The sequence below is a fragment of the Fusarium vanettenii genome, assembly GCF_000151355.1.
Source record: "Fusarium vanettenii 77-13-4 chromosome 3 genomic scaffold NECHAsca_2_chr3_3_0, whole genome shotgun sequence".
NCBI classification, from domain to species: domain Eukaryota; kingdom Fungi; phylum Ascomycota; class Sordariomycetes; order Hypocreales; family Nectriaceae; genus Fusarium; species Fusarium vanettenii.
The window spans coordinates 1,418,953-1,440,849 of record NW_003315880.1 but is presented as its reverse complement, the minus strand read 5'-3'; the positions used below and the strand labels follow the sequence as shown (position 1 = coordinate 1,440,849).

Here is a 21,897-nt window from a genome sequence, read left to right as displayed (position 1 = left end):
AATTTCGGGAAATGGCTGTCGAGCCACAACCGCCCCGCCTGGTGGCCGTGATTGGCGTCCCGGGACCCCTTTCCAACAACCTCTCATCACGGGGCCTCGTGTCGAGCTTCGCCCGCGCGTTTGGCCCGTCTGCCCCGTGAGGCGTAGGCGGCCACTAGTGCCAAACGATGGACGGGATGTGGATGGGTAGGTAATCTTGAAGTTTGTGGTTGATATTGGAAACGAGTTGACAAAACAAGAGCTGTGTCTTTGGAGGAGGGGTTGGGCTGAACCATCCCGTCTTTTTTAGACATAAATAACATCGTGTAAGACGAAACATGCATCAAAAGCCAGCGAATGCATACTACGTATGCCATGGATGCTTGTTTGTGGATTTGCAGTCCCATACAGCGCATCTCAGTTACAAGAGGCCCTATAGAATTTACGAGATCTGCTGGGAGGATGCACCCGGTCAGTACGAGGCGCAGGTACCTACCCTTCTGAGAGCGTGCCCCCTGCCCACCTGTGCCTGCGCAGGCTGGCACTGGCCCTCAGCGGCCCCACCCCCTCCGTAGCCCATCAACTCCTCAGCCTGCAACCATCCATCTTAGCACGCTGGCCTTAACATCCCCACTTCGATCCATACCCATTCCCTCCTGAATTCAAAGTCGCGCCTCTGCCTGCTCGATCTCTTTTCTTCTTTTTCTTCTTCTTCCCTCTCTGAGCTTGACTGACGACTTATTCTTCCTCCCTCACTCACGATCTATCGATACCGTTTACCTCTTTTCTAATCTAATCCTGTCGAGGTTGCTTCCCTTCCTTTCGGGACCTCGCTGCTTGTCGCTCTCTGTTCTTACATTCACTGTTACCCCTTTGCCTTGGGGCCGATTCGCATACGTAGCAGTTTCTCAACACCGCAATCATGAAGGGTATGTCTCAGGCCGTGGAGCTCGTGTAGCTTCATGAGGTTCTTTCAGCACGCTGACCTTTTCCAGGACTTATTCTTGTCGGTGGCTTCGGCACTCGCCTTCGCCCTCTCGTACGTTGACCCCTCGGAGCTCCCTGACCGACCTGCGCAAAGCTTGCGCCAAGCTCCTCTCGCCTCGTCGAGCGAAACGCTGACAGCTCTGCGATAGACCCTCACCCTCCCCAAGCCTCTTGTCGAGTTCGGCAACAAGCCCATGATCGTGCACCAAATCGAGGCGCTGGTCGCAGCTGGCGTTACTGACATCGTGCTCGCTGTCAACTACCGACCCGAGATCATGGAGAAGTTCCTGGCCGAGGTAAGATAGAGATCAACCATTGCACATGCAAAAGATGTGGGCTGACGTGCGCTGCAGTATGAGGAAAAGTACAACATCAACATTGAGTTCTCTGTCGAGTCTGAGCCCCTCGACACCGCCGGACCCCTGAAGCTCGCAGAGTCCATCCTCGCCAAGGACGACTCCCCCTTCTTCGTCCTCAACTCGGACGTCATCTGCGATTACCCCTTCCAGGACCTCCTGGCCTTCCACAAGAACCACGGAGCCGAGGGTACCATCGTCGTCACCAAGGTCGAGGAGCCCTCCAAGTATGGTGTTGTTGTCCACCAGCCCGGCCACCGCACGCTGATCGACCGATTCGTCGAGAAGCCCGTCGAGTTTGTCGGCAACCGCATCAACGCTGGCATGTACATCTTCAACACCTCCATCCTCGACCGTATCGAGCTCCGCCCGACTTCGATCGAGAAGGAGACCTTCCCCGCCATGGTCCGCGACAACCAGCTGCACTCGTTCGACCTCGAGGGCTTCTGGATGGACGTTGGTCAGCCCAAGGATTTCCTCAGCGGTACATGCCTGTACCTCTCCTCGCTCACTAAGCGGGGTAGCAAGGAGCTCACTCCCCCCACCGAGCCCTTCGTTCACGGTGGCAACGTCATGATTCACCCCTCGGCCAAGATTGGCAAGAACTGCAGAATCGGACCCAACGTCACTGTTGGCCCCGATGTTGTTATTGGCGACGGTGTCCGTCTGCAGCGATGTGTGCTGCTCCGCGGATCCAAGGTCAAGGACCACGCCTGGGTCAAGTCCACCATCGTTGGCTGGAACAGCACTGTTGGCCGATGGGCTCGCCTCGAGAACGTGACAGTCCTGGGCGACGACGTGACAATCGGTGACGAGATCTACGTCAACGGTGGCAGCGTCCTCCCTCACAAGTCGATCAAGGCCAACGTTGACATCCCCGCCATTATCATGTGAGGAGCCAACTCGGACCACGACTTTGTCTTAATAGCTCGCTGGAGGACACACCAGCGAAGCCCCTTCTTCACCTACGCAATAATCTCGAACAACGACCAAAATTACACTTGATAAAAATTCACCACTCTCGAAAGAAAGATGTGCTGGCCACCGTCGTATACCAGGAGGGCCGTGTGGGAGGAAAGTTCAGAGCCTGCCGCTCTCTCTATCTTAATACTTTTGTGCAATTGTCTGATGCCCCTTTTATGCGTGTTTATCTGGCGTCAAGGTCGGTACTTACAGAAGGCAGGCAGGCAGGCAAGCCCAAGGTCAAAGGCAGCAGGCAGTCAGGCAGGCAGGTTTCATGGCAGTGATTTCAAGAAGCCGTGTACAATGCTTTTATAGGTTATTGAATTGAACAAGGGTGGTATAGACCATCTTGAAAGCTCTACTTGGGGTAGCCACTTGCTTTGAGTGATGTGTGAATGTTTCTGGGAGAGTGATATGCCCTAATTGCTTTGTGTCTTTTCAACATTTGTCTTAACCATCTAGTTGGGTTGGTAAACAAGTGTAGAGTTGACCTTCCAGACGCAAGCATCTCCATGGTCCTCAAGCCACTACAAAGGGAGGTACTACTTGCGATCCCCTATCTCGCATTGGACATGATTCGTTTTGCTGAAAGCATTCTACTCCAATATATTCTCGATCCATACTGTGTCGTCGTCTGGAATTCGAACAAACTAGGCGGTGTTCGCCATCATCGACTGCCTTCCTTTCCGGCTGGTATTACAAGATCTCAAGGCGGCAATCTCCCAATGCAGGAATGAGCGGAGCGAGAGGCTTGACCATGGCCCTATCTGACGCTTTCAGTGAGATGTGTTTCTTCAACCGTCTTGGTGAATGGCAGGGGGATGTTCACGAGTTGCTGCGTGGTAAGACTTGCCATGTGCATCACCTACCTACTTGGCAATATGAGAGACAGACTCAGAACAGGTTTCGTACTATGATCCTGCCCCGAGTTTCGGGAACCACCTTGCCAACGGTTGTGATCGACGTCTCCTATGTCTCATACGCTACGTCTGTTTCTCACTCATCTGTCTTACCATGACCGATAACTTGGTTCCGCTGTTCCAGGCTGAATTCTCGAAGATGCTACTGCTTAGCATGTTTCAGACACGATTGCCGACTTCGACTATCGTGAATGTAACCAGCCTAGTCTGACGCCTGACAACACCCCCGGCAGCCTGGTGATTGTGAGTCCGGGAGCTGATTGTCGTGGCATCGTTGAAACCTGTCTGTGATTTGCAAGACATGCCTCGCCGTGAATGGCCATACACTGATTTGGCGTAAGTGCCGTGATGCTCTGCTCTCTCGACCAGAGGGCCTATGTTGAGACCTGGAACACAGCAGTGATGTGATGCAGCCTCATCAGGATCTTGATAGACCTAAGCGTTGTCCATTGCCTTGCTCTGTTCTCTGAAGCACAATACCCTTATTTATCTCTTCTTGATCGATCGTATTGCAGAGTGTTCATCTAGAGAATGAATCATAGAAAGTGCCTGTCCTCAAACTGATGCCCTCTTGATCTATGTGCAGCATAGGCTGACCCTGGGGTATGTCATGGCCCTTTTTGAAAGGAAATCATAGATTCACCGTGGGTGAGTTCAGCAGTGATTCAGAGCTCGTGTAGTCTTTCCTAGATCTAGTGCTTCGTGTTGCACCTTGTTTCGCAAAGCGAGTTCTGATCTAAGATGAATTCCACAATACCATTGCTCATGCTGAATCAGTCAAGCAGCCCTTACTCAGGGGTGAAGACAGATTGCCTCGTTGTCTTGCACAGACAGCAATCTCAAGATCAGTCCATGGTAATGCAGATTGAGTGTCTGCTGACCAGATATATTGAAAGCTCGAGCCTCGATGTGCTGAGATGGCGGAAAGGGGCATCCTTTTCAATGACAGGCGTCCAACTGGCTTCCCTGCCTATCAGTGATTGGCAATAGACCACGGTGAAGGTGGCCGACCAGCATTGGAGGTTGCGAGCTTGAGCCCGTGGCCTCGGTGAGACCCCAGTCCTGGTCAACTGGGGTGGACGTGGGGGATCCGGGGCTAGGGTCTGGAGGAGGCGGTTGATGACAGTTTTGCTTCGATTTGAATTTGCTCAAGAGGTTGAAAAGACACGCCAGAGTGATTATTGTGAGACTTACATAACCCCAAGATGCATTTTAGATAATCGAGTGAGAGGATTATCCAAGAATTTATAAGAACCAGTGGTTTTGGAGATGGCTTAGAGGTACAGCTAACGCTAGTAAGAACTCGTGCATGGGTTGTATTCGAGGTCATGATGGTTGGAATATCTTGGGAGGCGTGCCATTATGAAGAGAATAAAAGATTCAATGCCTCTCGTGTCAGATTGATGAGAAAAAGGTCAAAGCAGATTCACATCATCCAACAAGAACAGATCCGTGACAAGGTAGATAGGAAGCCCTTGCCCACGGGAAGTATACCGCCTCTTTTGAGGGTCGTGCAGAAAGTAGCGGTGTCATGGGGAATGGAGTGTGAAGCTTAGCTATGAGACCGCATCTATAGCGCCTCTGCCCTTTTCTTTTTTCCCTTTCCTGTCGAGTTTCTGCTTCTCTTCTGCACCAATGCCCAACCGACTGCGATCTATGTCTTACGAGAGACACCCTTTGAGAGGAGGGCGAAAAACGATACCTCTTGGCTCGACTTTCAAGGTGCGGATTGTCAAACCGTGATCCCCGTCATCGGACCAACACCAGCCACTGCCGAGGGCCAGAAATCGACCTATTTTACCCTGTTCTCTACGAGGGACCTGGCCATCGCATCGCATTTCACAGTAGCCAACCAGGCTTGACCGAAAGATCAGTGATTGCTTCTCGAAACGAACGAGTGTGGCATCTTCCCGGCATTTCCGAGGATAGGATACGTGCAGCAACAACCCGTGCCTTGCGTCGTGCAGCCCGCGTCCTTGTCCTTGTCCTTGAGGCTGAAGCCACCACACGGAGACGCCCTACCTACTGGAACTACACCGTTCGAGGCAGTCGATCCAACCCTCGGGTACTTTCTCTTGTACAGCGCAGTATCCGTACATAGCCCGAGACTCACGAGATTTTCCCCCAGCGCCGAAGCCGCTCTTTTTGGTGTCTCGTGCCTGATAGGTAGGTAGGGTATACGGGAGGTTTCTCCGTCAGCTGCACTGCAAGACGTGGCTGTGGACGAGACGGCCCGTTTGCCAGCAGCCAGCAAAAAAAAAAACCTCGAAGCTGCACCTGCACCATCGCGGCGGCGACGGGGAAACATGTTCTGGGGTCGCGAATAGACGCCGACGTAACGCCTGAAATCTGGGGAGATCGCGGGTTCGCTCGCCTGTTTTTGCACGTTTCCGCCCGCATCCCTCGGCTTCTTTTTTAGTTGTCGTTTTACTCTGGCAAAAGGGCACGAGGTCAAGTCAGGACACCCGTTCGCCGTTTACCCAAACCACGAGAAAAGGAACTGCAAGGGGTCCTGGCCTCGCTCGGTGTGGTGTCAAGACAATGGGGGCCCAACATGGACATGGACATGGACGTGAACGTCAAGGTGGCGCCGAGGCGAGGAAACGTGTATGGCCTGGGTTGTTTCTCAGAGGCGTGGCTATTATCGTCGTCTTAGTGGTGAGTGTTTTTGTCTCTGTCGCTTTTTCCCCTCTGGTACATGATCTTTACTGGCCATCATATCATCATCCCCCCGGGGCTGTCCAAGCTCTGTTCCCGCTGCATACCCACCACCACCCACACCATACATCATTCATCAGTCAGTCAATCAATCAATTGTCTCGCTCCCCCGTGCAGCTGCTGGTTCCCCGGTGCAGTCTGCAATCTTGGATCCATGCTTCTTCTCACCTCACCTGGGTACCGCAAGCCTGGGCTCGGCGAGATCATGCATGGCCTGACCGAAACCTTGCTACCGGGGGCAGCCAAGATTTGCACGAGACGATGATGGCATCCATCCATTGCAATGCCTTGCCTCTTACGGCCCCGAGGGAAAAAAAAAAGACGTTGAGGTCCCCAAGAAGCGGCGAGCTCGGCGTATTAGCGGAGCCTCGAGGACGTCTCCCCCGCACCCATCTCTCCACTTTGCGGGCTCTCCACGGCCGGCGGCACTTGGGTCAACTGAAGTGAACTGGAGCTCATGGAGAGTCCGTCTGTTTCTCGAGGTCGGAACCTTGGAAAACTGCGAGTAATACGGCCGAAGCTTGGGGTTGGGTGACGTCTCAGGTGTTCCAATATGGGATGGATATGGATGTTCCAGCTTCTGGAATCCACCGAAATTTGGGGGCTTTCTCGGTCTTCAGATGCTCATCCCCGTCCCTGCATTTGGCGTCCTGGGTCGACCTCTTAATGCCCTGGGCTGACCTCCGTCTCGTCTCTCTCTCTCCCGAGTTCTTATCCACGCCCCTCTCCTCTCTCTATTCTTCCCAATCCATGATCCCCAAGCCCCCCCACCAGCGGCCGCCATTGGACATTCCTCAGCCACTGACACAGCATCCGTCAGCAGCTCTCGCAGCTTGTGCTCGGTGACGGTGACGCCAAGCTCCAGCTCCAGTTTCCCCAGCGGTACCAGCACCAGCTCCAGCAGCTCCGGCTCCCGCTGCGACAAGACTTGCTGTCCACCTCTGCTTCATTCTCAATTTCCTCCCTCCTCCTCCTCTTCTCTCCTTCATCCTTACATCACTTCTTACTCCCACGACTTTATCCTTCCTCCTCGCCGCCTGCTCCTGCAGCCTCCGAACCCGTCTGCCATATTCCCTCTCCCTTCTCGACCGCGCCGCCCACCTCACGACCCATAGCCATGGCTCTCGCCGACGAGTCTAACCGTGTCGTCCAAGAGTTCGACTTTAGCAATGACGACCTGAACCGTCATGTCAAGGAATTCTTGAGGCAGATGAGTACGTCTCTTTCGCTGCACGCACTGCATTATCGTTTGGCGCAAACGATGTGGCGTCTTGCAGGGGGAGCTCCCCTCTCATGATGCTCTGTCGCATACCGCCAAATTTACCTCGACGTATTCATGATACTGATTTTTTGCGCGCTTTCCAGACGAGGGTCTCTCCCAGGAGGGTACCAGCCTCCAGCAGATCCCGACCTATGTCACAGGCGTTCCCAATGGCACAGAAAAGGTGAGATTCTGGCGCACGCGAGTGACAGAAGCTTCAACTGACACGACTTTTTCCTCATGCAGGGTCTGTATCTTGCTGTCGATCTCGGCGGAACAAACTTTCGAGTTTGCTCCATCATGCTCAACGGCGACACCACCTTTAACCTAACCTTTAACAAGGTCGCCATCCCCAAGGAGCTCATGGTCGCAAAGACCTCTTCGGAGCTCTTCTCCTTCCTCGCCAAGCAGATCGAGGTTTTCCTCAAGGAGCACCATGCCGAGCACTTCAACAGCCACCTGCGCCGGCGCAACACCTACAGCACCGCCTCGGGCTACCGAGACGAGCACATCTTCCGCCTGGGCTTCACTTTTAGCTTCCCCGTCAAGCAGCTCGCCATTAACAAGGGCCTGCTGATCCGATGGACCAAGGGCTTCGACATCCGCGATGCTGTTGGCAAGGACGTCTGCGCACTGCTCCAGACCGAGATCGACAAGCTCCAGCTCCCCGTCAAGGTTGCAGCGCTGGTGAATGATACTGTTGGCACGCTCATGGCTCGTTCGTATACCTCGACTGGCAAGAGCCGATCTATCCTGGGTGCCATTTTCGGCACTGGCACCAACGGCGCCTACATGGAGAAGCTGGATAATATCAAGAAACCCATTACAGGCGACTATGACCAGTCAACGGGCGAGATGGTGGTGAACACAGAATGGGGCTCCTTCGACAATCAGCTCAATGTTCTCCCCTCAACGGCATGGGATAAGGCCCTGGATGCCCAGAGTGTGAACCCCGGCGACCAAATGTTTGAGAAGCGCGTGTCAGGCATGTTCCTGGGCGAGATTGTGCGACTTGCTGTGGCCGACATGATTAACAGCGAAAAATCGTCCTTGTTCAAGGATCTCAACTCCAGCTCCAACGATTGGGGTTCCACGACCAACATTGCGCCCCAATCCGGCTTCCTCAAGCCCTGGGGACTTGACAGCTCCATCATGTCGGTAGCGGCGGCTGACAACACCCCCGAGCTGTCCACTCTTCGCCAGGAGCTGGAGAACCTGCTCCACGTCTACACACCCTCGCTCGAGGATGCCCAGGCCTTCAAGTCCGTCTCCAACGCTGTCGGCCGACGTGCCGCCAGACTGTCCGCGGTTGCCATTGGCGCCATCGCTCTTCAGTCTGGCAAGCTCGAAGACCCCAACGAGGAGGTCATCGACATTGGTGTCGATGGCAGCTTGGTCGAGCACTACCCCTTCTTCCGCGATATGATTTATGAGGCCCTCCGCGCCATTGACGGCATCGGACCCAAGGGCGCCGAAAAGATCCGTATTGGTATTGCCAAGGACGGTAGCGGCGTCGGCGCCGCCCTGATTGCTCTCGTTGCTGCTGGCAGGGAGAAGCCCGAGGACTACCTGGTCGACATCAAGGCCGAGTCCAATCGAGGCCGCAAGTTGTCCAATGCCATCGGTACGTGACCTCATAAATCTCATTTCAGCGGCATTCCGCACCCTCCCTTTGCATTCATCCCCCCTAGATCAGCTGAAGCGACCACTGCTAACACTCTCGATAGCTGATGAACCCCTAATCTCAACCACCGCTCTCGTAGTCGGCGGTATCGTTGGTGCTCTCGCACTAGCAGCTTTCTGGTATACCAAGCGTCGGTAGGAAGTCCTATCGTATCATTTGCGCCTTGGGCCATGTTAGGGTGTTCACCTCGCTACTGAGTGAGTGTTATGTATATATGTGTATGGGAAAGACGTGTTCATGTTGATTCCTGGGGACTTTTGGCGTCTCTTGTCTCAAACGTTACGTTTCGCGTTGTTCGCATCAAAAACTGTATGGGTATGAGGCAGTTGATTATGACGAAAAGAATTCTATGATTGGTCAGTTTCTTCATGATATGAGGTTCCAGGGAAGTGAATCATGTTTTTCAAACTGTGGCGTCTATTTGTTTATTTATGTATTTATGTATTCATTTATCAATGTCGTTCTTACCAGGTCCATCTATCCAATGCTGTCCGTTAACACCATATTCTTTCATGAAGCGTTTCTTGTTTTTCTCTTCTAGGCAAGTTGAATTCGACCTTGTTTCTACCATATCATGCTCTAACTGCCAAAGGCGGCAGCAGGGTAAGAGCGATCTCTCTTCTTTCGTGCCGTCGAGCTGCTTCTCGAGCTTGCGCCAGAGCCAGTCTCACGAAGAGGCTTGCGACCCGGTGGCACCAACAGACCACCCACCATGTCTTCGGGCATGTCATTCCATTCCGTCTCGGGGCGTGAATTCTGATAGGATCGACCTGAGGGGGGAAGTGGTGGCCTGGAGGCTCCATCCTTAGGAGGGCCTGACATGGGAGGGAGGTTCACCACGGCAGCAGTCGTGCTGGCGGGAATGGAGGGCGGAACTGCCGATGATGACGAAGAAGGCAGGGAGCTTCGAACGGAGGCGCCGACGGGACGGTGAACCAGCCAGGCCGAGTCGGGGCGGAGTTTAAGATAGTAGCCGCGAATAGGTTGATCGTCCTTCTTGAAACCGCGTCCTTCATACCACTTGAGGCCCTCCTCGTTCTCAGTCCAGACATGCGCCGTGACAGAGGCCACGTCGAGACTAGAATCCGACACGGCCGTCGAAATGATGTTATCCACAGCGGCATTGATCAATCCCAGGGACCGGTACGGCGACAGGAGGCAGAGGGACTGGATGTAGAGGTTCTGCGGCACCTGACCATGGGTCTTGGAGTCGAGAATGGGCTCAATGCGACAGACGACTCCGCCCACCACCTTGGGCTCCGCGTCGTCATGCGCCCATGTGATGACGCGCGAGAAGCGGCCGGAGGCGGCGGGATCGACTGCGCGCTGATAGAAGTTGTCGGGGTAACTGACGGGCAGAAGGAGGGCGTTGATACGGCGCAAAGCGTTGATGTCAGAGGGCGAGACGAGGCGGATGTCGGCTTCTGGTGGGAGAGACGTTGGCAGAGGTGGGAGTTCGAACGTTGATGTCTCGTCGGCTTGCTCTTGCTCAGAGGGGGGAGATACGGCTGGTGGAGGGGCAGATGCTGCCGGCGGCGGCGGCGGCGGAGGAGGAGGTGTTGAGAGAGCGGCAGAGGGCGGAGGAGCGTATTTCGGAGTCTTTGCTTGGAAGAAGGAGCGGATGGAGAGCTGGGCGGGTTTGGTCGACGGGAGCGACATGTTGGCGATGTATATATATGCACTTGAAGGTAGGTATCTCTCGTTGGGTTGGAGGTTTTGGAGAGAGATGGTGGAAACAGAAAAAAGACAGGGGAGGGAGCGAGAGAGAAGCTCTCAACTTAAGGTCGCTTCAGCCGCACGAGCCAGAAAAAGATGCCAGCAATGTAAGGATGTAAAGAAGCAGGAATGTTGTTTTTCTTGTATGGATGCTTGCGTCAAGTTGGCCTCTAGTTTGTATGGACAGGGCAAAAAAAAGGAATTGGATTGGAGCAATGAGAGAGAGGCTCTAACATGAACTGGAACTGCACTAGCGCAGGGAGAGTGACCATGGGCATTCTCTAGCCACCCAGATCGATGGGATTCCTGGGGGGACCGGATTGGATTCTTTTTAGGTTCGGGATCAGTTCAAGGGACCAATCCCACGTGAGAACCATGAGAGCTGCGTCGTCATTCGCAGAAGCAGCACGAGGGGGAATGCGTCAAACTGGAGGCTCCTGGTGTCTTGCGTTTGGTACCTTGGCTGAAGTCGGGTGCCCCGCCCCCTGAGAGTTTAGGGGGCCGTAGGCTTATTCTAGCGTGCGGGATCGCGGGTGGCCAGGCACTTATTCACTCATTCTGATGGAGGCCAAGAAACAGTCTTGGAGGACAGCTTGCCGTCATGGGCATTTTTAAGCTTCATGTTAAAAGATCTGGCCTCAAGACAAGCTATGCAGTCATCATCACTTCCATAGACTTTGTATCCCCTCATAATCTACTTGTAGCAGTGTAATAGTGCAGGCTAATATGCACCGCTGAGTTGGTGCTGCTCTGGTCCTTTCCTTGGCTCATGGGCCTGTTGATTTTCCTTTCCGAGATCTATTCCCACCTGGGTTTCAGTGGTGGCACCTGCACCGGCTGCTGGCTCTGCTGAGGCTCACCTCAAGGCACCTGCAAATTTCCCCGTCGTCCCCCTTCTGCTCTTCCGTCATCCTTCCATCGTCCAACACGAACAAACATCCAATTTCTCAACCGTTTTTTGACACTGGCGGGCCATCTTTGGGCTTTTGTCTTTTTTCTTTCTGGGGTTTCTGTTTTTCTTATTACTGCTCTTAACATTAATAACTCCCAATCACGAGGCAGGAAACCGTCATAGAGTCTCGTCCGGTTGCTGCTCTCACCCGCCGTTTATTACCTACAAACAGATTGGGGGACAGCCCGAACCAGACAATAGAACCTCAGCTATTGTGCAGCTTCCCGTTGATTGTCAACCTTTGTTTATCTTGTCACTTTTTTTATTCTTCCCGTTTCGGATGGAATTGAACTACGACTTGCCTGCTCCTACTACCCTCTTCATATTTTAATTCCTCCTCCTCTTCCACTACTGTTGAAAGCTTCTTCTCCCCAAGCATTCACACTCTCCAATTCCTCTCCCGCGAATCTCTAACTTTTTTTTCCCTTTACAACTCTACCCCGGCCGGAATTCCGTGCACACCCCCCCCTCCGCCCGGTAGCTGCCGTTTCGCTCCTCGGCATCATCACACGATTCCAGTTACACACCCTCCGCTTGACAAATTCGTCGGCCCTGGCTCGGATTCTTTGCTTCCCCGGCGAACATCATGAATTCTGGCACGGGCAGGGCGGGCATCATCCGCGCTCGCGATGATGCCGGTAGTATGGACAAGTTGGTAAGCATGCATTCATCTCATCAGCCCTTTCGCATCTCATCTCGACCTCCCTGCGATTCCCTTCACGGGACGTCCTAGAGCGCCATCGCCTGCGTCGACATGAATCACCTCTGCGACCCCTATACAGATGATGCTTCATTGGGATTTCTGACTGTTAGGCTGTATGGCTAATGCTGGAGATGCTTAGGCACACTCTGTACTAGACGATGTGCTCTACAACGTCCTTTGCGATTTGTTGATGAAGACGCACCGCGAGGAGAAGACGGCGAGGGCCACCACTGCTGCCATCCGAGTCGAGAAGCTGGCATCCGATGCGTCCGATAGCTCGACCCCCGATTCGAAACCAGATGTACGGATCGAGACAGATGCCGCCATCTACGAGGATGGCAAGGTTTTGCTCAAGGGCAACCCCCTCAAGACGACGGCTGAGATCCTATGCCCCCGATGCCATCTTCCTCGACTTCTATATCCTACCGACGGCAAAGGCGCTCAGAAGCCCGACCCGAGTATTATCTACTGCAAGAAGCACCCTTACATCGATAAGCCGGGATGCGACATCTACGGACAGAGCTGGGTCGGACCAGGTCCCGGTCGCGGCAAGAAGAAGAAGGACATGGAGAAAAACGCCGATTCTCCTGCGCCCGAACAGCGACCACCCAACGTCTTGTCATTCCCATCAGCCACCTGTAGCAAGTGTAAACGCTGCATTCTCGTCACCCGACTCAATAACCATATGGGCTCTTGCATCGGCAACAGTGGCCGCAACGCCAGCCGAGCTGCGGCGCAGAAGTTGAGCAACGGCGGATCCCAGAACGACCCGACGCCGCCTTCATCGCAAAAGGCGACGCCCGCGCCGGGTTCTCGCGCCGCCAGCCCCAAGAAGCGCGACGCAAGCGAGGAAGAGGAAGACTCGGAGAACAGCCACAAGAAGAAGAAGCTCAAGCCCACGTCAGTTACCAAGAAGGTCATCCTGAAGACGAAGCCGAGCCTCAAAAAGGAAAAGACCAAGGGTCTTTCCTCGTTGAGCCAGGAGCAAAAGGCCGACTACTCAAAAGGAGACTCAGTCGAGGTGGCCCCCAAGAAGGTGGTGTCTAAGGGTATCAGTCCTGTCAAGAAGCTCAAGCTGAGCAAGCCTCATCTGGGCTCACCCAAGCCCAAGCCCAATCTCATCCGGGAGGCCACCGGGGAGTCGGAGTCTTCAGACACATTGTCGTCGCCACCTCAGTAAGGCTGACTCCGAGACGTCTTTGTTGATGGCAATGTTGACGCTTGTCTTACTTTCTGGTCAAGGTGATTTTTGGTTGGATACGGATAGAGGCAGGCAGCACAACGCGCGATCAGGGGACGGATTTGCTTCTCGAGGATATTTCTTCTACGTGTATTATTCTCACAAACGCACTGCATTGGAACGGCGGTTTGGTTGGCTAGGGACCGGGACCAGATATTCACAGCATCCACGGAAAATGGACCGGGGCGTTTTTGGCGTTGAACGTACAAGAATGGATAATTTTCAAGATTTCTCTGTGCAATTGTAGTGATGCGTGACTGTCATCGATATTGCCTCAACTCCTCAACGCCAAGCATGTAATCCAAGATTCTAACCTCTCAAACGCCTTTTTTCTAAGCCTCTGGTCTATACCTGCTCTTCCTCCTCGACAATGCGAGCCTTGACAACCTTGAGGTCATCGACAGGTCGATCCTCAGGCCCTGTGGTGACCATTCCCATCCTGCGAACGGTTCCCATGCCAGACTTGACCCTCCCAAAGATGGTATGCTTGCCGTCGAGCCAGGGAGTAGGAGCGAGGGTGACAAAGAACTGGGAGCCATTGGTGTCGGGTCCTGCGTTGGCCATGCTGAGGATGCCAGCACCGGTGTGCTTGAGGGACGGGTCGATCTCGTCGGCGAACTTGTCACCGTAGATGGAAGTGCCGCCTCGTCCAGTGCCTGTAGGATCGCCGCCCTGAACCATAAAGTTGGGAATGACGCGGTGGAAGACGGTGCCGTCGTAGTAACCGCGGCGAACGAGCGTCGCGAAGTTGTTGCACGTCTTGGGCGCGTGGGACGTGTAGAGCTCGAGGGTGAAGGAGCCCTGGACGTTAAAGTTAGCGGGACAAAGCTCGGTGTTATTAGTATGTAGAGTATGCGTACCATTGTGGTCTCCATTAGAATGTTGGTTGTCATGATTGTTTTGTTGTACTGAAATGTTTGAGCTTGGATGGAGGGGCATGAATTGCTTGGGACAAGGCTGGCGATGGCGCTGTTCCTGGTGGTTTAGCTCCCTGTGGAACGATTGGTCGCTCATTGACTCTAGCGCTAAAACCTTCCATCCTTGTCCGGGCACGTTGGTCAAAAAGATCGAGACTCGAACGCGATGGAAGGTATTTGCGTATCCTCTCCTCAACGTAGGTAGCTAATGGTATATGGATAGAATATTTCTCAAAGATTACTCATAAGGAGATATTTTGTGTTACTTTGGTAAATTTTACATAAATGAATACTAATGCTTCAGAGGAAATCTGCCTTCATTGCTATTCTGGCGTCTCGTTCTTTCCTTCACCTAAGGTGCTGGGCTGTGGCTGCCTTGCTGGCTCCAAAGTGACAGCGGACCTCTTCAGCCTCAGGGCAGCGCAACAGAACCGACGTCATTTGACACTCTTCTTTCATTCTCTTACAAGATTGTTAGTCGCGTTTCTGATTCACGGACTCAACTTGACTTTCATTCTTCAATTTTGCATCTATTCACTGTCGTAATTATCTGATATGAGCAGGGGCCTATGACACACCGTGCAGCTAGTCAAGTCATTTTCTGAGGCTTAGAACACGTTTGCTCTTCCCAACATCCCACAGCACAACCTCAAGCCATGGCCGAAAACACGACAGAAACGGCCTTTGACGGCCTGAACGCGACTATCGAGGATAAGGCCGGCTGGTTCTCGGCCGTCGAGTACCTGCAGGATCTCGACTTTCTCCTTCTCGAGCTCAAGCTCGTCTTCAGCGCCATCGGCATCATCTACCTGGGCGCCCATGCAGCCCTACGCAGACCTCCATCCGCAGCGCCGGCCAAGAAGCGAAAGCCTGGGGACAAGGACGATGACGAGCGCTTCTCTCAAGGACTGGAGCCCTCGGATGCCATCATGTTTCCCCTCATGGCCGGCTTTGTCCTTGTCGGTCTGTACTACTTGATTCAGTGGCTTCAGGACCCCAACATTTTGAACAAGATACTCCGCTGGTACATGTCAACCATGTCTATCGCCAGCTTGCTCTCCCTCTACGCCCATGGGATCGAGCTACTCACGAGTGTTGTGTTTCCACGGTACTGGCGTGGGCGGAACGGCACTCTGATGGCCGTGGACCAAGAGACGAGATCTGTCAAGACGTGCGACCCTGTGGGAAACCCTACGGCAGTCACAGCGACCAAAAACCCTTTTCCCGGCCCTCTAGCTTGGCTCGCATTTTCCGAGAGAGCTCGCAAGGCAGGATGGGAGCTCCGCGACCTCCTGACCCAACACTGGACTGTTAAACTCTATATCCACGGTATGGGCAAGGAGGAGGGCAAGATCAAGTTTGCGCACATGTTGGCTCTGTTCTCGGCTTTGGTCACTGCACTTGTCTACACATCCACTACGTCTCCTTTCCTGGCCAATATGCTTGGCTATGCCATGTGCTATGGGTCGTTCCTCCTGCTCTCCCCGACCGATTTCTTGACTAGCACTCTGGTATTGGTTGGACTGTTCTTTTACGACATTTTCATGGTGTTCTACACGTAAGTTTCACTGGCCCCGGTGTTGACAACGTTCTCAAACTAACTTGATGGATTAGACCTTACATGGTCACAGTCGCTACCAAGCTGGATGTGCCAATCAAGCTCACTTTCGAGACTGCAGACCGCAAGAGTATTCTTGGTCTGGGCGATATCGTTATTCCTGGTATGGTCATGGCCCTGGCTCTGCGGTTTGACCTTTGGCGTCATTACATTCGCAAGGTGAAATACGAGAGCACCGAGTTGAAATTGATCGAGAAGGACTCGGCGGGGGCAGTCGTGACGCGGAGCGAGGTCAAGCACAAGGAGGTCAAAGCCAAGTATGTCAACGTCAAAGGAAACTGGGGCGACAGTCTCTGGACGCGGGGCCCCTTGTTTCTCTCTGGGGCGAAACAGCTGCCGGCCGAGCTGGAGGCGGCCCGTTTCCCAAAGACATACTTTTATGCCTCCATTTTCGGGTACTTTCTGGGCATGCTCGTTACCTTGGCCATGCTGTTGGTGTTTAAGCGCGGTCAACCTGCGCTACTGTACCTGGTCCCGGGCGTACTCGGTTCGTTGTGGCTGACAGGTCTTGTGCGGGGGGAGATTAAGCAGATGTGGAAATACACCGAGGACGGCAGTCTTGACACGATCGATGTGGTGGTGGATCTTGATGGTGAGGGAAATGCCATCAAGACGATAGGCAAGCTCAAGGATGGTGTTGTCGATACGACCAAGAAGGACGATGAGAAGGAGGATGAAAAGGATACCAAGGACAAGGACAGCAAGAAGGATGATGGAAAGGGAGGACATAAGGTGTTTTTACTCTCGATAGAAGCGGAGAGTTTGTAGATATGGCTAGAGTACAAGACACAGCGGACGCTGGATAGAGAGACTCTCCCGTAGTTCAGAAATAAACGAGACCAGCGCATTCAAGCGGGTTACCCAACTCCTTTCAAGCATGACAATGAATATTGAAATATCTAAGAATAAGGTTATATTTTAGAGCTCTTTGCGTATCCTTGGGGTTTTTTTTTTAATCATCTTTATGGAAGTACAAGTTAAGCGTTTATTATACAGGCGTGTTTTCCCCCTCAACCCGCGAGACTGTGTATACTCCAAGGCTTTGGCGAAACTCATGAACATTCCCACGGCGTAAAGCAGTTCAGACTCGGTGTTTAGTGACTGACCAAAGGTACCCGTCGGAGACGGTTTTGGATGCTATCCAGACCCTGGGGAGCTGGGGTAGGTTCAGATAGACACATCAGTCTGAGCGCCGATTAGAAAACCAATACCTCTAATTGCCCGAACTGTGCACCTTTCCATGAATACATTATATGCTGTATTCTCTCAGTTTACATGTGTCCTTTTCCCTTGCCTCTTCCCATTCCCTTTCTTCTCGACTCTATCATTCACTCCCAGTCGTTCTATCGTGCACCTCCAGCGCCATTATCATGACGGACTCGAATCTTGCCAGTATCACAAACGACTTGAACGCCCCTGATAACACCAACGATTCGAATCTTTCCGAGTCTTTGGCCGACATGGACCTTGATCCAAGCTCCTCTTCGGAAGATAAACGCTCCCGGGAAGAATCCGAGGCTGCCGCGGAGGAGACGGATGAGTCTAGCCCCCCTACCAAGAGACAGCGTCGTGGAGAGGACAGTGACGAAGAGGAGATGGATGACGAGAACATCTCTGAACAACAAGGTGTCATTCAAGAAAGTGAAGAGAACCGTGGGGATGAGTCTCAACAGCAACGGATCCTCCAAGATGACGTCGACAACAACGAGGATGCGTCTCAACAACATGAGACGGTCCAAGATGACGTCGAGATCGGTTCTTCTTTGGAAAACAATGTCGACTCATCTCATTCTGTCGACGAGAAGCCTTACCAACCCGTTGATGCCAACATTTACAGCCCTACCGCCTCCATCGCCGAGGGATCCATGATTTCTTTCGAAATCTCACCAGGCAACTTTGACGACTTGCCACCCCTGGTGCCCCTCGACCAGCTGCAACAAGATGCAGGTCCTGTCTCTGAGGTTTCTTCTGGGGGCGGGGACGCCGATAGCAGCGCTTACAGTGCGATGTTGGTGTCGTTTTTAATACAAGCTGAGAGAAACCGGAGGATCAACAATACGAGACATCGTCGTCGGAGAGGGAGGAGGCCACGCACCCCGGCGCCGGAGTGGATGACCGGTATCCCTAATAGACCATACCCGAGATCGTTTATCACAGGGCGGGAATACATCCGACGGGTCATGAGCGAGCCATATGAGCTCTCAGATGAGGAGAGTTGAGTGTCAGTGAATCTATTGTGCACGGGTTGGGATATGAGACCTGAGCAACGGACGTTTAGGTGTTGTTGATTTATTAATTATAATTACATTGTCTTGATTAAACATTGATACCATTATCATTATAGCTTCTCCCCCTTCCCACTTCTTCGAGTCTATATTAGTAGACGTATCTTTCAACGTCCTTAATCCCCTGCACCACGTAAAGGTTTAGACTCTTTGCAGGGGTCAACCATCCACCCAAACAGGAGAAATTCCCCATCTCGTCAGATAGAAAAAGTTCCTCGTTCGGGCTTCCTCTGGCTTTGTAGTGTGTTTTGCCCAACAGTCGGCGTTAAGATGGGCGGGTTGTAAAAAAAACCAAAGTGGCTGTGACACTAGAAGCATCTCAACGTCCAAACAAGGAACCACTTTCAATAAAGAATGTGGTTGAGATCCTTGCTTGTACGGAAAACAATCTTCTGGTGAGAGCACAACTTTGCTTCACTGGGCTCACGAGACAACTTCCAGCGGATTCGCATCATCAGCCCAGTCATGGTGGACTCGTAAACTGATGGATCATCAACACTTCAGGCTCAGCGATAAAAACATCCAGTGGTGTAAAGTCCTCTAGCCTCTTCTTCTTCTCCAACAGAAAAGAATCCTAATGGAGTGAAAGAGACGAGAACTAAATGTCCTCGACTGCCGCAGAGCTGGCGCCCCGCCCTGTGAAACGGCAGGAAGACGTGAAAGATATGGTGCTTCTACGCTTTTGGAGGAATCACATAATGTGACTCGACTCTTGAGCGGAGCAAACAATGTAAAACTCTTTTCGATCATCGTAACAGCCGAGGTAAGTCGATGGCTGAACGATGGTGGTTTGGTTGTATAAGTCGAGAAAGAGTATAAGAAGAACGCAGGAATCTTGCAAATCAAGACTCGACTGCGGAGCTGGCTTCTTGTTGATTTGAAGGTTGAAGAAGCCGCTGAGGAGTACAAGAACAAAAAAAAAAAAAAAAAGGGAATTTCTTCATCTATTTTATATCTATTCAACTTCACGGGTAGGTTAGTTGCCGATGTGAACTCGTCTCCGGCCCGTGTTTCGGCCGGGGCCCCCACCTCCGACACGCCGGGTTTCGCAATCGGCTTCCCGAAGTCTCATCTCATCTCATCTCATCACATGAGACTGTCTCACCTCAAACACAGCCGAAACCTGAGTCTCACACTTTCACCTTTTCCATATCTCGTTCATTATCAGCCATGGGTGAATCGACCCCAACAGTTATCCAGTGGGTAATCGACACCCGTCCACTCTGGCCATCAGCAGCCAACACCAAGGATCTCACCACGGTTGTAAGTCAAAACTCCCCTGTTCTTCACCCCATGCTAGGTTTCTCGCCAGCGTCTCATGAGATGAGATACCAGGCTTCGCGTGCTTTATCCCTCCTCACGGAGCAGGAACAAGCCTCCGTGCTCCGGTACTACCACGTCCGCGATGCGAAACTAGCCCTCGCGTCGGCCCTCGTTAAGCGGTACGCCATCTCACGCTTCTGCGGCGTGCCCTGGTCTGAGGCTGAGACTACCCGCGACGCCCGCACCAAACCCGTGTTTCTCACATCAACTGGCGATGAACCCCTGCTCTTCAACGTCTCTCACCAGGCTGGTCTCGCCGTGCTCTTTGCCGTTCACAACCCGCCCAAGGGTCTAGCCGTGGGCGTCGACGTTGTATGTCCAACTGAAAGGAGAACCCGCGATCTAGGGACTCTGGCAGGGGAGGGATGGAACAGCTTTGTCGACATGCACGCTGAGGTTTTTGGTCTTGGGGAGGTGACGACGCTGAAGAAGCTCAACCCTAGCGCCGACGTCGCTGAACGTGATCGTGCCCTGCGGTACTTTTACGCTCTCTGGTGTTTGCGTGAGGCGTACGTCAAGATGACAGGCGAGGCCCTTCTTGCGAGCTGGCTTAAGGACCTAGAGATGCGAGGATTTGCACCGCCCGAGGACATGACTGGCCCGCAAGAGGTTTGGTTCAAGAGGGGTGAGGTGAAGGATGTTGATATAAAGCTAGTGCCACTGTTGGGAGAGTACATGATCTCAACCGCAGTGAGGAGAGGAGAGAATGGAGAAGGCGTCGAGGTTGGCGATTTCAAGATGTTAGACATAGAACAAGTCTTGGCTTTTGGCGAGGACGCAACCGATGCATTGTAATGTGCAATAAGAGAGCCACGAATAATAGACAAGCCCGAATACACACCAACCGAGTTCTGATATTTATAGATGGGCATCAAGTTTCTTGCATGGTTATTTATTTCCATTTCATGTCTCATATTTGGCTAGATACATTCACATTACTTAAAAGTTCTCGCCAAAGAACTTGAGAACCGTCTTGTAGCCTCGCTCGTACTCCTCCTTGACCCGGTCGTCGCTAAGATCGGCGCGAGCTGCCATCCAGCCGTGAATCTGGTCCTTGAAGGTCTCGACGTACTTGGGTCCAGCCAGGGCATTCTCAAACTTCTTAACCTCCTCATCGGGCTCCTCCTTCGAGGCCAACAGGATGGTGGGAGTCTTGATACCCTCGGCATCAGCGGCGTCAACCATGGCAGGGTGGATCGAGGCAGCCACGGAGAAGGGGTTGGTGTCGGCCTTTGTGGTGAGGGACACAACCTTGCCGCCCCAGCAGTACTATCCAGTGTCAGAAGACGAATGATTTTTAAGAGTAGAATCAACATACACCGAGAATACCAGTCTTGGAGATGGCAGAGTCCTGCTCCAAGACAGCCTTGACGTAGTCGGGCACCAGGCCGGCGATCTTGGGAGGAGGATAAGTTCCAAAGAACTCGCCGAGGTTCTTCTTCTTCTCGTCCGTGTCCGGAGGGTACCTGATATTATACCACCGTACTTAGCAATCCTCCTCTACTGTTGAAGCATCAACAGTAGAACTTACCACTCAATGGGGCAAGGCTTGCCCTGGAACCAGTCAGGGATAAAGACCTTGTACTTGTTGTGGGCGTCGCTGAAAGCGAGAATGTCTGCGCCCTGCACGGTCTGGTCAAAGTATCCAAAGATGTCGTAGATGACTACGATGGCCTTCTTGGCGTCAAGAGGACCGGTGACGTCTTGTCAAGCACTCCATGTTAGCTGTTTCTCCATCTCTGCTTCACAGGGGTAGCCGTACAAGTCTTGTATCCGCCAATCTCCTTGTAGGTTCCCTTGGCCTCGTATCCCGAGGAAACAACGGGAGGGATGTTGCAACAGGCCTCATTATGGCCGTGGGACGCGGGCATAGTCGACATGATGGGCAACGCTGAAGCTCGAGTCGCGATGGCGGGGTAACTAGCTGTGTAGCGGGAAGCTGTTAGCTGGGGTTCGGCCAGAGATGACGCCGTCTCGGTGAGATAAGACCGAAATGACGCTATGCAAGGAAGAGTCATGACTTACTCTGTGATTGATAGGAAATGGAGCCGTTGATGAAGGGATTGCAACAACAGTTGATGAAAAGAAGTGGGAGCTTTCCTTGTCACGGAAGTTATGCGGGGGGAAGCCGAGGACAGGAGGGGCAAGAAGCAACAACAACGCCATTTCCCGGCCAATCGAAATGAGTGATGTCACCATTCGCTGTCTCCATTCAATAACAGCTTCACTATCTACACCTCATACTGACTTGATAATGACTGTTAAACATGCTATA

General features: G+C 52.8%; 10 protein-coding genes across 10 annotated transcripts; 7 read left to right on the top strand and 3 right to left on the bottom strand.

Annotated features, from left to right (window-relative positions):
• Nucleotides 1-713: 713 nt before the first annotated feature.
• Nucleotides 714-2,216, top strand: NECHADRAFT_67302 (uncharacterized protein; the record flags this gene model as incomplete). Its single annotated transcript, XM_003053035.1, has 4 exons — nucleotides 714-908; nucleotides 975-1,018; nucleotides 1,116-1,262; nucleotides 1,320-2,216. Exons 1-4 carry the CDS (start codon nucleotides 902-904, stop codon nucleotides 2,214-2,216), a joined length of 1,095 nt encoding a protein of 364 aa, XP_003053081.1. The 5' UTR covers nucleotides 714-901.
• An 826-nt stretch (nucleotides 2,217-3,042) lies between these two features.
• Nucleotides 3,043-3,885, top strand: NECHADRAFT_77716 (uncharacterized protein; the record flags this gene model as incomplete). Its single annotated transcript, XM_003053034.1, has 5 exons — nucleotides 3,043-3,127; nucleotides 3,369-3,448; nucleotides 3,505-3,541; nucleotides 3,748-3,808; nucleotides 3,843-3,885. 5 exons carry the CDS (start codon nucleotides 3,043-3,045, stop codon nucleotides 3,883-3,885), a joined length of 306 nt encoding a protein of 101 aa, XP_003053080.1.
• Nucleotides 3,886-7,040: 3,155 nt separating this feature from the next.
• On the top strand, nucleotides 7,041-8,816 carry glk1 (uncharacterized protein; the record flags this gene model as incomplete). The annotated part of the gene is made up of 3 exons (XM_003053033.1): nucleotides 7,041-7,137; nucleotides 7,289-7,368; nucleotides 7,431-8,816. The coding sequence occupies 3 exons, from the start codon at nucleotides 7,041-7,043 to the stop codon at nucleotides 8,814-8,816; spliced, it is 1,563 nt and encodes a 520-aa protein (XP_003053079.1).
• A 631-nt stretch (nucleotides 8,817-9,447) lies between these two features.
• NECHADRAFT_36175 (uncharacterized protein) lies at nucleotides 9,448-10,527 on the bottom strand (the record flags this gene model as incomplete). Its single annotated transcript, XM_003052526.1, has 1 exon — nucleotides 9,448-10,527. The coding sequence occupies one exon, from the start codon at nucleotides 10,525-10,527 to the stop codon at nucleotides 9,448-9,450; it is 1,080 nt and encodes a 359-aa protein (XP_003052572.1).
• Nucleotides 10,528-12,122: 1,595 nt separating this feature from the next.
• Nucleotides 12,123-13,419, top strand: NECHADRAFT_35320 (uncharacterized protein; the record flags this gene model as incomplete). Its single annotated transcript, XM_003053032.1, has 2 exons — nucleotides 12,123-12,191; nucleotides 12,379-13,419. The coding sequence occupies 2 exons, from the start codon at nucleotides 12,123-12,125 to the stop codon at nucleotides 13,417-13,419; spliced, it is 1,110 nt and encodes a 369-aa protein (XP_003053078.1).
• A 405-nt stretch (nucleotides 13,420-13,824) lies between these two features.
• On the bottom strand, nucleotides 13,825-14,372 carry NECHADRAFT_35779 (uncharacterized protein; the record flags this gene model as incomplete). The annotated part of the gene is made up of 2 exons (XM_003052525.1): nucleotides 13,825-14,280; nucleotides 14,340-14,372. The coding sequence occupies 2 exons, from the start codon at nucleotides 14,370-14,372 to the stop codon at nucleotides 13,825-13,827; spliced, it is 489 nt and encodes a 162-aa protein (XP_003052571.1).
• Nucleotides 14,373-14,854: 482 nt separating this feature from the next.
• Nucleotides 14,855-16,782, top strand: NECHADRAFT_99610 (uncharacterized protein; the record flags this gene model as incomplete). Its single annotated transcript, XM_003053031.1, has 2 exons — nucleotides 14,855-15,954; nucleotides 16,011-16,782. Exons 1-2 carry the CDS (start codon nucleotides 15,053-15,055, stop codon nucleotides 16,780-16,782), a joined length of 1,674 nt encoding a protein of 557 aa, XP_003053077.1. The 5' UTR covers nucleotides 14,855-15,052.
• A 602-nt stretch (nucleotides 16,783-17,384) lies between these two features.
• NECHADRAFT_77710 (uncharacterized protein) lies at nucleotides 17,385-18,233 on the top strand (the record flags this gene model as incomplete). The annotated part of the gene is made up of 1 exon (XM_003053030.1): nucleotides 17,385-18,233. The coding sequence occupies one exon, from the start codon at nucleotides 17,385-17,387 to the stop codon at nucleotides 18,231-18,233; it is 849 nt and encodes a 282-aa protein (XP_003053076.1).
• Nucleotides 18,234-19,469: 1,236 nt separating this feature from the next.
• NECHADRAFT_35672 (uncharacterized protein) lies at nucleotides 19,470-20,417 on the top strand (the record flags this gene model as incomplete). The annotated part of the gene is made up of 2 exons (XM_003053029.1): nucleotides 19,470-19,562; nucleotides 19,635-20,417. The coding sequence occupies 2 exons, from the start codon at nucleotides 19,470-19,472 to the stop codon at nucleotides 20,415-20,417; spliced, it is 876 nt and encodes a 291-aa protein (XP_003053075.1).
• Nucleotides 20,418-20,504: 87 nt separating this feature from the next.
• On the bottom strand, nucleotides 20,505-21,721 carry NECHADRAFT_103739 (uncharacterized protein). The gene is made up of 5 exons (XM_003052524.1): nucleotides 21,648-21,721; nucleotides 21,385-21,546; nucleotides 21,154-21,325; nucleotides 20,941-21,088; nucleotides 20,505-20,891 (listed from the first exon to the last, which is right to left on the bottom strand). The coding sequence occupies exons 2-5, from the start codon at nucleotides 21,500-21,502 to the stop codon at nucleotides 20,562-20,564; spliced, it is 768 nt and encodes a 255-aa protein (XP_003052570.1). The 5' UTR covers nucleotides 21,503-21,546; nucleotides 21,648-21,721; the 3' UTR covers nucleotides 20,505-20,561.
• Between the last annotated feature and the right edge of the window lie 176 nt (nucleotides 21,722-21,897).

Coding starts and splice junctions, on each gene's coding strand:
- NECHADRAFT_103739 (XM_003052524.1), bottom strand. CDS start 21,502: ATGTCGACTATGCCCGCGTCCCACGGCCATAATGAGGCCTGTTGCAAC. Junction 21,326..21,384: donor GATTGGCGGATACAAGACTT/GTACGGCTACCC, acceptor GTGCTTGACAAG/ACGTCACCGGTCCTCTTGAC. Junction 20,892..20,940: donor CCAAGACTGGTATTCTCGGT/GTATGTTGATTC, acceptor GACACTGGATAG/TACTGCTGGGGCGGCAAGGT.